Source organism: Diospyros lotus, chromosome 7, assembly GCF_014633365.1.
Source record: "Diospyros lotus cultivar Yz01 chromosome 7, ASM1463336v1, whole genome shotgun sequence".
In the NCBI taxonomy this organism is placed as follows: Eukaryota; Viridiplantae; Streptophyta; class Magnoliopsida; order Ericales; family Ebenaceae; genus Diospyros; species Diospyros lotus.
Genome location: NC_068344.1, coordinates 6,676,747 through 6,694,543, shown reverse-complemented (window position 1 = coordinate 6,694,543; position 17,797 = coordinate 6,676,747). Strand labels below are relative to the sequence as shown.

General features: G+C 35.5%; 1 protein-coding gene across 1 annotated transcript; it reads left to right on the top strand.

Annotated features, from left to right (window-relative positions):
* The first annotated feature begins 9,290 nt into the window (after positions 1–9,290).
* LOC127805520 (uncharacterized) lies at positions 9,291–10,160 on the top strand. Its single transcript, XM_052342283.1, has one exon. The coding sequence runs from the start codon at positions 9,291–9,293 to the stop codon at positions 10,158–10,160; it is 870 nt and encodes a 289-aa protein (XP_052198243.1).
* Positions 10,161–17,797: the final 7,637 nt, after the last annotated feature.

The window sequence follows — 17,797 nt, the reverse complement described above, 5'->3', positions numbered from 1 at the left end:
ACTTTAATAAAATTAAATTAATTAAAATAAAAATAAATGTTAGTATACAAAAAAGTTGCTAGGAACCCATCGGCCAATTAATAGGTTCCTGATGATTTGTAACCCATTGCTTGCCATGGTGCCAATGGATTCCTACTTGTGAATCTAGAGAAAGAAAAGGGAAAGATAAGAGAAAGAAAAAATAGAATGATGAGAAAGACAAATCATAGAAAAAACAAGCAATCGAAGATATCTGTCATGCCCCACACTTTTATCCATAGTGAAAATTATAAAACAACCATAACACCTTTGTCTATAGTGAAAATTATAAAATTATAACATCGACCTTTGTCATCCTTAGTGTCGCCAATTGCCCTATTATTCTCCACCACCCTTGTCAATCTTTTTCGCCAACTAGTCATCAATATCAACACCTCCTCACTTCCCCTTTGTTCTTTGTCTCGACCTATCTCTCTTGGCTTTGAAAATCTCAATCTTCGTCGATCACCACTTTGCACTATTATCTTAAGCCACCAGCGCAAAGTCGCATCTATATTTTTAATCTCTCGCTCTCTTTGCGGTGTCTCTTTCTGGTCTATCAATTTTCAAAACCCCTTCAATGGATTCAATTTCAATCTAAAATTGAAATCAATTGGTTCGTTGTCTCAATTGGTCATTTTCAATGATAATGCCAAAAATCATGGTTTCAATCACCTATCTCTTTCTTTTCTTATTTTTTAAGATATTAAAATTAAAAATATATCTTTTTTTTTGTGGTTAAGAACAAATAATACACTTGATCTTATCCTAAAAGCCAAGAAAAAAAAATAGAAGAAAGAATTTTATAAAACTGTCATTATATACATGTAAATAATTGAAACTTCAATAAATACCAAAACTTGTAAACCGTATAATATAAATTAATATAGTTGAATTTTATTAGTCACCGTCCGTACGTGGGTCACAACATCAGCCGTACCCAATGATACACGTGCTTCACGTTCATCAATACTAACACCCCTTCATAGTAAATACCACGCATTTCTTGAACTTTGAATCCAAAAACATGCGTTCATACTACAAAAGAGTTGTTTGTGTTAAATAATTCTTTAAATTCAAATGGAATAAAAATAGGAGTTTTATAAATAAAATTTAGGTTAATTTTAAATAAAATAAAAGGCAAACAAGATTTATTGTAATTATTAGGGTTAGTAGTATGAAAAACACGAAAATCTCATATGGGATAGTGTTTTCATTTTGACACACTTTATAAATTAAAACTCTCAAATTCTGTAATAAAATAAAATTAGGAGTGGATCCAGAGAAGGGTTGTACTGGTTTCAGTCTGTGCTAGTCTCAGTCCAGACATTAATATATATATATATATATATATATATACCGCATCTCTTTTTCACTCTTTCTAACTCTTTGTTTTCTGTCCACCCCATGCGGCCCAGTGCTTACCTACTCACTGAAATCACTCCTAGATGAAATAAATGCATGATTGTAAATGTAGACACTTAATAATATACACACTACATAAATATTATATTAGCCATAATTCAAAGGCTAATGTGAAAACGTCAAATGGTAAAAGAAAAACACATGTATTTCACAAGAGTGGTCCTTTCAACCTATTTATTTAGAAAATAATGAGGTTTTGGTCATGAAGTAGATGAAATGTTCACACATTAAGCCGTATAAAAAAGTTTGAATTCAATTCATGATTTTATATTTATCTTGAGAGATGGATCATCTTGTAAATACAATCTACTAAAATATTTATATGGGTCTTAGTTAAAAGGTTAAAGTCTGCTAAATCTCTTGAAAATTTAAAATTTGGAACACTTAATCTTCTTGTAATTTTATTTTGGACCAAAAATCCTTTTTGACATCATTTTTGAACGAATAAAATTATATTTACATGCCAGAAAGAGAAAATAACTACATTGTCTTAATTAATCTTAAAATTACACATAATTTCATTATTATAAATTAATTAAAATTAAAAAACATCAAACAAATGGCCCTAGTTGATGATTTCAAAGGAAAAAATACAGAAAAAAAGTGAAAAAATATAACTATTAACCCTACCTTGACCCCTAAACCCAAATAAAGTATCAATTTATCTGGATATAAGTACAAAAGCCAATTAGTTCGTGACCTAAGCAAAATTTAATTCATCTATGAATAATAAGAGCAAGTTAGTCTTAATTTGTTTTTGAATCATGGAAGTAAAGTAGTCTTCAAAAACTAAGTTTTTGATTGATTTTTTTATTTTTCTCAGTAAATACGATTTTTATTGAATTTTCAAGCATACAATTCTTTAATTTTTTTTTATTCAATAAATATAATTTTTGATTGAATTTTTAAATTCTATTTTTGTGCATCTAATTTCCTCAATAAATGGTCAGTTTGGACATTTTGAAATGTGCTTTTCAATTCAAATTATATTGACAGTTTAATTATCTTTCAAATCATAACTAAACCACCGTATATTTCAAACTACTCAAATCATAGTTTAGTTAATACAAGAAGAAGAAAGATACCAACAACATACTTTTACTTTTATAAACAATTGAAAAACTTAAAGAGTTGTCAATTAGACCAACCCATCAAAGTTACTAATTTGTATTCTTTAGAGTAAATTAAAAAAATTGATGACATTTTGATTGTTTTTTACTCCAAACCATTAAACTAAAAATTGTGAATTTATTTTTTACTTAACAATCAATTATAATTCATAATTTTATGACTAAATAAGAAATTAAAACCATACAAATTGTAATTTTATTTTAGTTTTGGACAAATAAAAATTTAGCGGTTTATGAAAACTCAAAACTCAAACCAAACCATTGTAGGCAATTTTGATAAATTTGTTTCGATCCAAATTCAAGTGATTTTGTTTTCCCTTGCCCACCTCGATCTACCTACCATTATTAGACAAAATATGCAAGAAATACATAGAATTTAATATAAAATCATAAATAAGAAGAATAATACTAACTATTACCTTTTAAGGTGTAGTAAGTATAACCCAAAATTTTTATTGATTAATGAAATATGTTAAAATGTAATATAATTGTTATCAATTAATAACAATATTTTTTGAATTGACAATAAAATGCACTTGAATATAAGCTCACTCACTTCAATTTAGGGTAATAGTTAACATTATCTTATATTAATAAGGGAGAGCACAAGTTCAATTCACTTGAACTAACTAAATCGATTAAACCCACTGGTTTGGTTCAATTTTTTTTCTTTTATTGGTTTAGTTCAGTTAATTTTTCTCAAAAGTATGATTTTTGATTTTTGATTCAATTTTTTGATTGGAAAAACCGAACTAACCGAATTTATTGAGATTTAAAATGATATTGTTTTGATCTTTATAAAACAACGTCCTTTTCTTCAATTTTGTGTGTTTTCTATCGATTATTTTGGTTTTTTTGGATTTTTTTTTTTGCATTTCTTTGGTTTAATCGGTTTGGTTAGTTTATACGGTTTAGGTTTAGTTTTTTCAATTATTGATTAGTTCGATTTTTTAATTTAATCGGTCGATTTGGTTTAATTTTTCTCCTTGATTCAATTTAATCGGTTACTAAATTTCAGTCGGTATAGTAACTGAACCAACCATTTGCACACCCTATCAACAAGACTAACAATAAAGAGCAATGGTTAAAGTGCAATAAAAAATGCATAGTATTTTATAATATTTTATTAATTAATAAGAGGATTTTGTGACTAAAAATAAAGAATATTTACACCATTTTTAAATATAAAACATATGATAATTATTAGGTTTATTCATAAAAAAAAAATTCTCTTGTAGTAAAAAATTGAGTAAAAACATAAAAATTAGATTACTCGTAAGAGATCCAATATAGAAGTTTTTTTATAAGATAAAATAAATATATGTTGATTAAAATTATGATATAAAATTTTAAAAAATAAAATTTATCACATAAGGCTTAATAGATTTAAAAGTGCGTCAACTAACATTATTTATCCTACTATCACTAATATGACATTATCAACTTTCATGGGACAAAATGATATAAATAAGGATAAATTCCATTCATGCCTCTTTCCATTTAGTTTATTTGTACTTGTAGTTTAGAAATGATTCTAAAGATCATTATGGTTTAGTTTTTTTTTTTTTGCCAAACACATTTTTCTTATTTAATTAGGCCCTAACTAGACTAAATTCAATTAATAAACCTTTAATAAAATTAAATTAACTAAAATAAAAATAAATGTCAGTATACAAAGAAATAATTGCTAGGAACCCATTAGCCGATTAATAAGTTCTTGATGATTTGTAACCCATTGCTGTGGTTATGACAACCCTGCTCTTGGACACCCTGGCCGAGGCACCAAGGGAAATGTGTCAAAAAGAAATGGTACTTGTTGGGGCTATGGAGGAACACATACATACACCAAACTGAAAAAGATAAAACTTTATAAACAGCTAGGCAACAAGCTGCCCTATACAATGGGTCATACATTTGAAAGATCATAGTAAAAGACAAAATAAGACCCCAGAAAACTATATATCTACAGTCCAAGCACACGTCAAAACCCCAGAGATCTTTTGGTCATGGACGACTTTGTACACAACTAGACACTGGAGTCTGCCTGGCTAGGCTCCCTGTCAGCCACAATCTTGCCTTTACTTGGAATAATGCAAAAACGAATGAGCTACAAAGCTCAGCAAGTAACATAGAATAAAAGGCAAGAAGAGCGAGGAGAACCAACCATAGATAACCATAAATATCTCACTGAAGCACGAAATAAAGAGGGAAAATGTGTACATGCAAGTTCCAGCTATCATAATGTATACACAGGCAAGATGCATGCTTCTACATTACCATCACAACACATATAACAAGTATAACAAGGTAATCTGGGTTCCACACGAGTTCGGCCTTATAACACACTCGAGCTTACACGAGTCCGGCTCTCAAGCCACCCGAGCTTGACGGTGTAGCACCGTAGGGGACATTTACACACACATAACGTGGGTTATGCTCATAACCATGCTCAATAAAGTGAACAATATACATATGATACATGCACAAGATCTCTTCACTTTAGGTGTATAAAGATAGCTCACTCATTTAATCATGGACAATATGTAAGGGATGTATTTATGAACAAGGAAATTTGAGCCAAGAGAAAGAAAAAGGGAATCAAAACTTACAAGAGATTTTTAAGCCAAAATAAGGGTTGTAATTGATAGATGCCTTGGCATCTATCGACAGATTGCCTTCTTAAAGGCAATCTGTCGACAAATGGCCTCAATCTGTCGACTAATTGCCCATTTATGTGGCAATCCGTCGACAGACAGATCCCAAAAATGCCCGACGCCACTACTTCTTACACACAAAACCTAGGTAAGGTGGCTCAAACTCTTGCCTAATCTTCAACCCAACAAAAAATACATCATTCCCAAGCAAAGTTGGGGAGAACAAATCCCCTTGGAAGTGTTAAGAAAGAGATTAAATAAAGACAAGCAAGTATGTTACAAGTACGTAGAAATTTACTCCAAAAATAGAGGGCTTTGTTCGAAATCCTTTTTAACAACTGAAATTCCAGATTTTAAACCAAAAACAAGAGTTAGAACTTTCCTTAAATTCCTTGTCTCATACTTTCTAGTCTTTCTTGACCCTTAACACCTCACGTAACCTGTCATACGTAAGAATTTTCGGCTTTTCTTAGCTACAAAACAGGGGATAAGTTGGATTCTAAGCAAAAGAAGGGCTAATAGATAGATTTCCTACCTTGAAACACCCTCTTAAACTCCTTAGATGCTCCAAGAAAAAGAGAAGAGTGGAGAAGAAAGAACCCTTGAGCTGGAAAGTGTCTCCCAAACTCTCCACCACCTCACGTCTCTCTCCCTTTTCAATCTTTCCCCTATTTATACTCTCCAATACTTTTCTTTTATTTAATTACTAAATTTCCAGCCCACTTAAGGCCCCTTAATCCTCTCTTCTTACCCCTTAATCCTCTTTTAATTGTGGCTCTCTCAACTCATTTTCAGCATTCCAAACTTACCCCTTATTTTAACCTTAACCATTGGTTTGACTTGCTCACCTCTCATTGACTTTGAATATTCAACCTCCCTTGACTTTAATTTTTTTTCACTTCAACCTACCAAATTAAATTCCCAAATTAGTGTTATTTCAAATAAGAGGAAATTCCCCAAAATAATAACATAACCGTACCATACTAACGAGGTGTTACAAGTTCTTCCCCCCTTATTAGAATTTGGTCTCCCAAATTCATACCTGGTTATTAAAATAGCTGAGGGTAGGCTTGTCTCATCTTCTCCTCCAACTCCCATGTAGCCTTTTCTGGACTATGGCGTTGCCACTACACCTTTACATAGGGAATACTTCACGTCCTCAACACTTTTTCTTTATGATCCAAGATGCAAACACGAACTTCTTCATAAGATGCATACTCCCCTACCTCAAGAGTCTGGTAGTCAATGATATGTTTAGGATCAGGCACATGTTTACGTAACATGGATACATGGAACACATTATGCACATGTGACAGCCGTAGGGGTAACGCTAGGCGATAGGCCACAGATCCCACTCGCTCTAGTGTCTTAAAAGGCCCAATGTACGAGGGACTGAGTTTCCCGATTATTCCAAACCTTCGTATGCCCCTTAAAGGCATAACCTTCAACATCACATAATTATCGGTAGCAAATTCTAATTCTCGCCGCCGCTTATCTGCGTAATTCTTCTGTCTATCCTGGGCAGCCTTCATACTGTCTCGAATCATGCGGATTTTCTCTGTTGTCTGCTCCACTATTTTAGGCCCCAATTGTAACGCACCATTTTCTGAGCGCGTTATTACTTAAGACAATTCTGAGATAATAATTTTTTTTCTATTTAAAACTATTGCTAAACCATATCATTTCTTATATCCATCCCAAAATCTTCATACATTTATCTCAAAAGAGAATCATCATAAATATTAAATGCAGAAGCTAGAATCGAATCTAACATTAATCATAAATCAGTTCTTACATCATCATTAACTTTATGGTTATACATCATCATTCCTAAAAACGTTTAGAATTAAAAATAGCAAAACTTAAATACATGGGTTACATAACATACATTCAATTCATAATGCACTTTGTTAAGTGTCATTGCATGTCTCATTAATTCTCGTTTCTGCTACAATCTCCATCTTGAACGTACCTATTGCTACTCCTCATTTTCACAGCCTCTTTACCAAGCCGAAGTGTATGGGTGCACCCTTGAAAGAGTAGCGGTCCCGGCTCGTACTCTCAAACCCTAATGCGAATGCATGATCAACAGTATCATCGTGTACATATGCATATTTCATCATCAATACATGTAAATACAATTTACATAAACATATTCACATCAAGACATGGTAACATGATAAAATTATTTATTAAAAATCAGGTTTTAGGTAAAACCATTAACAAATCAAGCATTTTCATAAAACTAAATCCAGTTAGAAAGTACCACTTACCTTCTCAATCATATCGGGTTATCTCGATATTCGCATCTTACATTGAAATACGTGCATCATCTCGATTTGCGTGCAAATCTCAAAATTGGCACAAGTCACTTCAACTTAAGTCTCAAAGTATGCTAATTATCATATTTTTTTAAATAAGTATTAAAATCTATTTTTCATAATTTCTTGCATTTTCTTTATTTTTCTCTCTATTTCTTCCTATTTTTCCTTAATAAATCCAAACTAAATATTTCTCAAATATTTTATCAAATATTTCACTATAAAAATTCATAAAATAACATTCCTAAATTTTTAGAATTTTTTAAAAAAATTTATTCACCTTGACTTAGCCCCTCAAGCTTCCTTAGTATGCGTGTCCTAAACCTCGAAACGCATACCCGATCAATTTCCTGTCTCCGGGCATATTCCTCAAGCTCCAATTTAATTCCTAGATCTTTCTAAGATTTTTTACAATTTTCTCCATTTTCCCATAATTTTTCTTCTATTTCTTTTTCCTTTTCTTTTTTTTTTCTTTTCTTATTTTTCTTTTCTTCTTCTCCTTCCTTCCTTCTTCTTCTTCTTCCTTCTTCCCATGCTTCCTGTTACGCACAAACACCTGCAACGCGTGACCTGCGCGCTGCCTCCTCGTGGCCACCTCTGCCTAAGCATCAGCTGCTGCCCCCGCTCTTCGCAAGTGCCGCCACTGGCCACCACAGCCATTCGCAGCTCGCCATCGGTCGCCCCAACAGCCACCATCGTCGCGACCAGCATCCCCGTGCATCCAGCTTGCAGTGACTACCATAGCCGCGGCTATGGATACCACTGTTGGTTTTCCTAGAGTGTGAGTGTAAGTGTGTGTGTGGGTGGTTGTCCCACATTGGTTGTGTAAAGAGGTGAGAGTGGGTATTTATACTCCTCCCTCACACTTGGGTTTGGGCCTTAAGGGGCACCCAGATTTTGTGAGCGGGCGAACCCCTTGGCCCACGCGCGCGCCGCCGCCGTCGTCCAGTCGGACGGGCAGGCAGGTCAGGTCATATAGATATATTTTTGACATAAAAAAAATTTGAAATTGAATTATTTTCTTTAATTTTATTTTTTCATCTTCTAGAAGTGGCTCTAGGTACCCGAAGTGGCGTCCTTTATTTCGCTGGTCTGTTCGTCTCCTCGAATCGTTGGACATTCAAGCCAGCGATCAATGCCGACTTGAATGTTGCGTCATCTCGGTGCCCTCGTTCTAGCCTATAAAAGGATGGATGTTCCTCCAGTTCAAGCAATCTGAATTGCAGCGTCTGCCTTCCTTCCTCTGTCGCATTCTGTCCCACAGAGAGCAAAGTCTTCCTCGAGTTTTGCCAGATCCGGTCGATCGTGGTCGCCGTTCGCCGGAGAGAGACCGTTGTAGTCTGCGTTGACAGTCGCCGTAGCCTGCTAGTGACCGGAGCAGGGCGCATCTGTCTTCAGGCCAACGCTTCCCTACGTGCCTCGGTCGTTCCTTCATCTTTCTGCCATTGTCGAAAGCTGGGTTTGAGTTTCTAATATCTCTTGCTTGTTGTGTTGCTATTTTGGGAGTATATTGCTGTTGAGTTGTTTGTTTATTGCAATCGAAAACTCCATTTATATATTTCGTTGCTGTTGTTGGTACTAGTGGGGAATTTGACTTTGGGTAGCTTCAACATAATTTTGATTTCTATCGATTGTTGCTGTTGTCTCGCCAATCTGCTTTTATTTTCCTCTACGGATCTAACATTCTGAAGATGGATTAGTTGAAAGGAAAATAATCCGAACATTTGTCCCATAAGTTGAAGATGGCTGCCCCCAATACCAACGTGCCTATGGCCACGACATCGGCCTCTGCTGCTATTCAAGCCGTTGGACCCGTTGTTTCCAAACCAGCAACTCATGTTGAGAAGCCACAACAGTTCAATGGGGAGGACTGTAAGAGGTGGCAACAAAAGATGGTCTTTTATTTGACCACTCTAAACTTGGCACATATCCTGAAGGAAGCATGCCTAGTCACCACGGAAAATGCAACTGCTGAGGAAGTAGCAGCCAAGAAAGCATGGATGCATACGGACTTCCTGTGCCGGAACTACATCCTAAGTGCCTTGGCGGACTCACTATACAACGTATATTGTACTGCTTATCCGACAGCCAAGGATCTATGGGATGCTCTAGACAAGAAGTACAAACTGGAGGATGCTGGGACCAAGAAATTCCTCGTGGGGAAATTTCTTGATTACAAGATGGTTGACTCCAAGTTGGTGGTCAACCAGTTGGAAGAACTGCAAGTGCTTTTCAATGACTTGCTGAGTGAGGGACTGGTCATAAATGAACCTTTCCAAGTTGCCGCTGTGATCGAGAAGTTACCACCCTCGTGGAAAGACTTCAAGAACTACCTCAAGCACAAGCGGAAAGAGCTGTCCATGGACGATCTGGCTGTCAGACTCCGCATTGAAGAGGATAACCGGAAGGGAGATAAAGCTCCTCTCAGGATGGAAGCAAGAGCCAACGTGGTTGAAGCTTCAAAAACTCAGCCCAAGAAACAACAAGGCAAGAAGAAGAATGTGAACATGGGTCCCAAGAATAAGACCCCCACCAAGCACATCCAAGGGACCTACTGGGTGTGCGGCAAGACAGGTCATAGGGCCATTGACTGCCGTCACAAGAAGGGATAGGGCTCTGCCAACAACCAACGCAAGAACAATCAAGCCAACATGATGGAAGAAGATGTCGACCTGATAGCGGTTGTCACAGATGTCTGCATGGTGTCGAATGCCAATGGCTGGTGGATAGACATGGGGGCTACTAAGCACATCTGCAGTGACAGAGCTCTGTTTGCCACATATGAAAGTGCTGACGGCTCTGAGAAGTTGTACATAGGGAATGCTTCTGCATCCCCTATGATCAGAAAAGGCAAGGTCTTGTTGAAATGGACCTCTGGGAAGATACTTACCCTCAATGACGTGTGCCACGTACCGAAAATCCGGAAGAACTTGGTGTCTGGGACTCTGCTAAACAAGAATGGTTTCAAACTTGTATTTGACTCAGACAAGTTCACTTTAACTAAGGGGGGTATGTATGTGGGACGGGGTTATTTACTTGATGATATGTTTAAACTTAATGTACTAGCCCAAGTTCCCAAAAATAATGAGAATAAGAACAAGGCTTCCGCTTATTCTGTTGAGTTGTGTGATGTGTGGCACTCGAGGTTAGGGCATGTCAATTATCATTCTCTCCAAAGAATGGTAAACTTAGGACTACTGCCGAACTTCAGTATTGACAAAGGACATAAATGTGAAGTTTGTGTCAAGTCAAAGTTCACAAGGAAGCCATTTCCATCTGTGGAAAGAAACCGTGAGTTACTCGATTTAATTCACAGTGATCTATGTGACATGAAAAGTACTCCTACTAGAGGTGGGAAGAAGTACTTTGTCACATTCATAGATGATTGTAGCAAATATTGCTATGTGTATCTTTTACACAGTAAAGACGAGACCTTAGATGTCTTCAAGACATATAAGGCAGAAGTTGAAAATCAACTTGGAAAGAAGGTGAAGGTGCTGAGATCAGACAGAGGTGATGAGTATGAATCGTCGTCTCTCACTGAGTTCTATGAGGTTAATGGAATAATCCATCAAACCACAGCACCGTATACACCACAACAAAATGGTGTAGCCGAAAGGAAAAATCGAACTTTAAAGGACATGGTCAACTGCATGCTTAATAGTTCAGGTTTACCCCACAACTTGTGGGGGGAGGCGTTACTCACAACAAATTTAGTTTTGAATCGCATTCCACATAAGAAGACTGACAAATCTCCTTATGAAGTCTAGAATGGGAAGCAACCCTCATATAAAATCCTCAAAGTGTGGGGGTGTTTGGCTAAGGTGCAAGTTCCTTTACCGAAAAGGGTCAAACTTGGACCAAAGACGATAGATTGTGTTTTTATTGGCTATGCACTGCATAATGCGGCCTATAGATTCCTGATGATAAAGTCAGAAATTCCTGATATTAATAATAACACCATAATGGAATCTATAGAAGTGGAGTTCTTTGAGAACATATTCCCTTTTAAGGAAGAAAGACACAATGACGGTGGTTCCAAGAGAAAGGATGAAGCGAGCTCTTCTGAGGAACAAGTTGGTCAGGAGACCGAGGTTGAACCTAGAAGGAGCAAAAGAGCTAAGAAAGTTGCTTCCTTTGGACCAGATTTTCTAACCTATATGGTAGAAGATGAGCCTCAAACATTTAATGAGGCTTGACATCGCCTGATGCTCTGTATTGGAAAGAGGTCGTCAATAGTGAGATAGAGTCCATTATGCAAAACTAGACTTGGGTGTTGGTTAACTTACCTCCGGGAAGTAAGCCAATTGGATGCAAATGGATATTTAAGAAGAAACTAAAGACTGATGGTACTATCGATAAGTACAAAGCTTGTCTAGTACCTAAAGGCTATCGCCAAAAGGAAGGGCAAGACTTCTTTGATACCTATTTTCCGGTGACGAGAATCACATCTATAAGGGTGTCGATCGCAATCGCAGCGTTACACAATTTGAAAATTTACCAAATGGATGTAAAGACTGCATTTTTGAATGGAGATTTAGACGAAGAAGTTTATATGGATCAACCCGAAAGGTTTGTCGTAAAGGGACATGAGAAGAAAGTGTGCAAACTCATAAAGTCTCTTTATGGACTAAAACAAGCACCAAAGCAATGGCATGAGAAATTTGATCACACTATGCTTGCAAATGGGTTCAAGATAAATGAGTGTGATAAGTGTGTTTATGTTAAAACCATAAACCACGAGTATGTCGTTGTGTGCTTGTATGTGGATGATATGCTCATAATGGGCACTAACAGAAGTGTCATAGAATCCACAAAAGGGATGTTGAATTCCAACTTTGATATGAAAGACCTGGGTCTTGCTGATGTCATTCTTGGTATTCGCATAACAAAGAATGCCGAAGGGTATATACTTTCTCAATCACACTATATCGAGAAAGTGTTGCGCAGGTTTGGTCATTTCGAGAGTAAGCCCACAATTACTCCGTTTGATCCAAATTCTAAACTACAAAAGAACAATGGTGAAGGTGTATCTCCATTGGAGTATGCTAGGGTCATCGAAAGTTTGATGTACATCATGAATTGTACAAGACCCGATATTGCTTACTCAGTAGGTAGGTTGGCAAGATACACGAGCAATCCTAGATGTGACCATTGGGATGCTTTGGTCAGGATACTCAGGTACTTGAAGTACACGTTAGAGTATGGATTGCATTACACGAGGTATCCACCTGTACTGGAAGGGTTTAGTGATGCTAATTGGATCTCAGATAGCATGGAGACTAAATCTACCAGTGGGTATGTGTTTACCTTAGGTGGAGCTGCTGTAACATGGAAGTCTTCAAAGCAGACGTGCATTGCGCGGTCTACGATGGAGTCCGAGTTTATTTCTCTAGATAAAGTAGGAGAAGAAGCAGAATGGCTTCGAAATTTCCTTGAAGACGTTCTATTATGGCCTAAGCCTGTAAATGCCATATGTGTCTACTGTGACAACTTAGCTGCTTCTATGCGAGCTAAAAACAGTGTCTACAATGGGAAGTCAAGACACATATGGCGCAGGTATAATTCTATAAGACAGCTGCTCACCAATGGAATAATTTCCATTGATTATGTGAAGTCGAAGGAAAATTTGGCAAATCCTTTGACAAAAGGAGTGACAAGGAAACAAGTCACTTCTACATCGAAGGGAATGGGGTTAAATCCTGTGAAATGAATTACCCAGTGGTAACCTAACCCAGTTGACTGGAGATCCCAAGATCTGATGTTTTACATTTGATATAATTTTGATGATGAAAAACAATTGTATTTTGATGATGAAATAAAGTTATGAGATTTCAATGTTAAAGAATTTTATGATTCAAAATATTCTTTTTCATGTTATCATTTATCGTTTCAGTTTTTATAAAAAGGATAGTCGACTATGTGTTTCATTCTGTTGACTATGCCTGAGAATAGTCGACTATGCTGTTAAGGATAGTCGACTATATTTAAGGATAGTCAACTATGCTGTTTTCATCTATCGACTATTTTTCAGTCTGTCGACTATCATGTAAGGATAGTCAACTATGGCTTTTCATCTGTCGACTATTTTTGTTCTTAGAATTCAAAAATTTCTTCACATTTTTACAATAGTCGACTATATAAAAGGATCTGTCGACTATGGGATTTTTGTGTTATAAGATAGTCGACTATGCGTTTTTGTCTGTCGACTATGTTCTGTTTTATTTGTAAAAATAGTCAACTATGCATTTTTTTCTGTCGACTATATCTTTTACAGAAAGCTTCCAACGGCTAGTTTTTCAACTCCAACGGTCACAAACGGCTACATTTCTCTTCAATCTTTTGGGAAGCCTATAAATACAAGTCATGGATGATCAAGAGAAGGCTAATGGATGGAAAGAAAATTATTTGAGCTTACATCATATACACATTTGTATTTATATTGACTGTGCTTTAATTTTCTCTCTTCAAGGCTTTGATCTTCACTTGTAATTATTCATTTCAAGCCTTGTATCATTTTTGAGAGACATTGTAACTAAGAGATTCATCTCTTAGATTCTCTCCAATTGTATACTTCTTGTTTTTCCTAGCTTGTGTAGCTAGAGGGCCTACTTGGTTTAAGTAGGAGATTGTATTTCCTAGCTTGTGTAGCTAGAGGGCCTACTTGTGTAAGTAGGAGGTTTTAGTGAATTGTTTTAAAATCCTTAGTGAGAGCTAAGGTAGTGGATTAGGCTTGGTTTAAGCCGAACCACTATAAATCCTTTGTCTCATTTATTCTTCTTGCTTTACATTTGTCATTTTATATGTTCTATGTTTTAAATCACTAAAACCTCAATTAAGTCAAAAAGTTTTCAATTTCTATCAAGATTTTTAAAATATCCAATTCACCCCCCCTCTTGGTGTGTGCCATAACACCTACTGTTCTAACAATTGGTATCAGAGCCTTGTTCCCACTGTTTTTCATTGGTTTAACAACCTAGGGAAAAAGGTCTTGTCAAATGGCACATATTTTCGGCTCATCAATAGTTGAGGGTCAAAGTACCTCTCGTCCACCTTTCTTTAATGGTACTAACTTTAATTTTTGGAAAACAAAAATGCTCATCTATCTTATGCAGGATACAAGCCTTGTGCAAGTGATTAAGAAAGGGGTTACGTTGGCCAATATGGAAAATATGGAGACTTGGACAGTAAAGGAAAGAAGAGATATGGAGATAAATGCAAGAGCCATGAACACTTTGTTTTGTGCTCTCTGTGTCGAAGAGTTTAACCGAGTCTCAACATGCAAAATGGCCAAGGAGATTTGGGACAAATTAGAGGTCACTCATGAAGGCACCAATCAAGTCAAGGAATCAAAGGTAAATCTACTAATTCATGAGTATGAACTTTTTTCTATGAAATCTTGGGAACCTATTAATGAGATGTTTACTAGGTTTAATAACATTGTCACAAATTTAGAGGCCTTAGGTAAAACATTTACAAATGGAGAAAGAGTTAGAAAAATTCTAAGAAGTTTACCTAGATCGTGGGAATCCAAAGTCACTGCCATAACAGAAGCTAAAGACTTAGATAACTTATCTTTTGATGATTTGGTTGGATCTCTCATGACTCACGAGATCATGTTGAAGAGAGATAATGATGAGATAAATAGAGATAAGAATCTTTTGTTCAAAGTTTCACACTCATCTAGTGATGATGATGATGATGAAGATGAAGATGATGATGATGGTGATTTGATGATAATTACTAGGAAATTCAAAAAGTTTCTTAGTAGAAAAATGTTGAAAGAATTGGAAAGAAGAAACCTAAGGAAGAAGAAAGATAAGTTTGAGGGGGAGAAATATAAAAATGCAGTTAAATGTTATGGATGTCAAAAGTATGGGCATATCATATCCGAATGTCCATCATTTAAGAGGTATGGAAAGAAGTTCAAGAAGAAAATGTATGATTCATCCTCTAGTGACGAATCTCAAGTGGAGGAAGTGGTCAACCTATGTCTTATGACCAACATAGAAGAGAATCCTTCCCATTCTAGTGATTTAATTTTAAGTTTTACTCTTGATGAATTGCATGATGCATTCAATGATTTGATGAATGAATTTGAAAATATCAGTATAAAAAACAATGTCTTAAAGAAGAAATTAAAATCTTTAGATAAAGAAGTGAGCTTATTGAAAGAAGAAAAAGATTCGTGGAATAATGAGAAGAAAATGTTGAAAGCTCAAAATGATGAACTTCAAGAGAAAAATAAATGTTTAAAATTATCTCTTGAAAAAGCTGACAAAGAGAAAGAAGATTTGAAAAATGCTCTTGAGATTCAAAGAAAAGATTTTCATAAAAGAAGAAAAGGGCAAAGTGGCTTTGTGAAAAGAAAACAAAATTTTGCCTCACATTCTAAAATCACTTGTCATTATTGTGGTCAATGTGAGCATTATGTAAACAAATGCTTTATAAGAAACCATCCTACAAGATATAAACAAATATGGGTTCCAAAAGGAATTTTCAATGCTAACTATGGTGACCCCAAAGTGGTTTGGGCACCAAAAGCTTGTGGATGATTTATCTTTGCAGGTTGCTTGTCATTCAAATGAAATTCAAGGAAAAAATTTTATGAATGAATCAAGCATGAAGAAAAGAGGAAGTGAACAAGAAGATCATTCCTCATTCTACCAACCAAGAGTAAGAGAGTTTGCTAAATTTAATCTTGGTGGTATATTTTCTATCCCTAAACTCTCTGTGTTTATAAGTTTTGATGATCTTGAGTTATAAGTGTGGCTTTATGATTTTGTTGAAAACTTATATTGGTTTCTAAAATTAAGGGGGAGAATAAATCTTTTTGATATGTGTTATTAAGGGGGAGTTTGTAAAAATTTATCTTTTCTCATGTACTCTTACCCCATTGATGTTTTGCCCAATCCCCTCTTAATCTTGTGTTAAAATTCTTTCAAATATATCCTTTTTGATTTATGACAAAAAGGGGGAGACTTTTGGGTATTTCATAAAATGTTTTGTCATCATCAAAAAGGGGGAGATTGATGTTTTACATTTGATATAATTTTGATGATGAAAAACAATTGTATTTTGATGATGAAATAAAGTTATGAGATTTCAATGTTAAAGAATTTTATGATTCAAAATATTCTTTTTCATGTTATCATTTATCGTTTCAGTTTTTATAAAAAGGATAGTCGACTATGTGTTTCATTCTGTTGACTATGCCTGAGAATAGTCGACTATGCTGTTAAGGATAGTCGACTATATTTAAGGATAGTCGACTATGCTGTTTTCATCTGTCGACTATGTTCTGTTTTATTTGTAAAAATAGTCAACTATGCATTTTCTTCTGTCGACTATATCTTTTACAGAAAGCTTCCAACGGCTAGTTTTTCAACTCCAACGGTCACAAACGGCTACATTTCTCTTCAATCTTTTGGGAAGCCTATAAATACAAGTCATGGATGATCAAGAGAAGGCTAATGGATGGAAAGAAAATTATTTGAGCTTACATCATATACACATTTGTATTTATATTGACTGTGCTTTAATTTTCTCTCTTCAAGGCTTTGATCTTCACTTGTAATTATTCATTTCAAGCCTTGTATCATTTTTGAGAGACATTGTAACTAAGAGATTCATCTCTTAGATTCTCTCCAATTGTATACTTCTTATTTTTCCTAGCTTGTGTAGCTAGAGGGCCTACTTGGTTTAAGTAGGAGGTTGTATTTCCTAGCTTGTGTAGCTAGAGGGCCTACTTGTGTAAGTAGGAGGTTTTAGTGAATTGTTTTAAAATCCTTAGTGAGAGCTAAGGTAGTGGATTAGGCTTGGTTTAAGCCGAACCACTATAAATCCTTTGTCTCATTTATTCTTCTTGCTTTACATTTGTCATTTTATATGTTCTATGTTTTAAATCACTAAAACCTCAATTAAGTCAAAAAGTTTTCAATTTTTATCAAGATTTTTAAAATATCCAATTCACCCCCCCTCTTGGTGTGTGCCATAACACCTACTGTTCTAACAAGATCTGGGTTAAATAGGCAAACTAGTTGGGATAATTCATAAGTTTACACACTAAGGAACTTATAATTCCTTCCCAGTTCCCAGTAGTAAGAGTGTGTATTCTATTGATGGTACAGGTAATATTGATATCTTGACATAAGAGGAGCATTAACAGAGTGCTCTTAATCAATGATTACCTATGTGAGAGTAGAAATGGGTCGCTTTTATGAGAACTGTTCTAAAGGCTTGGGTTCTC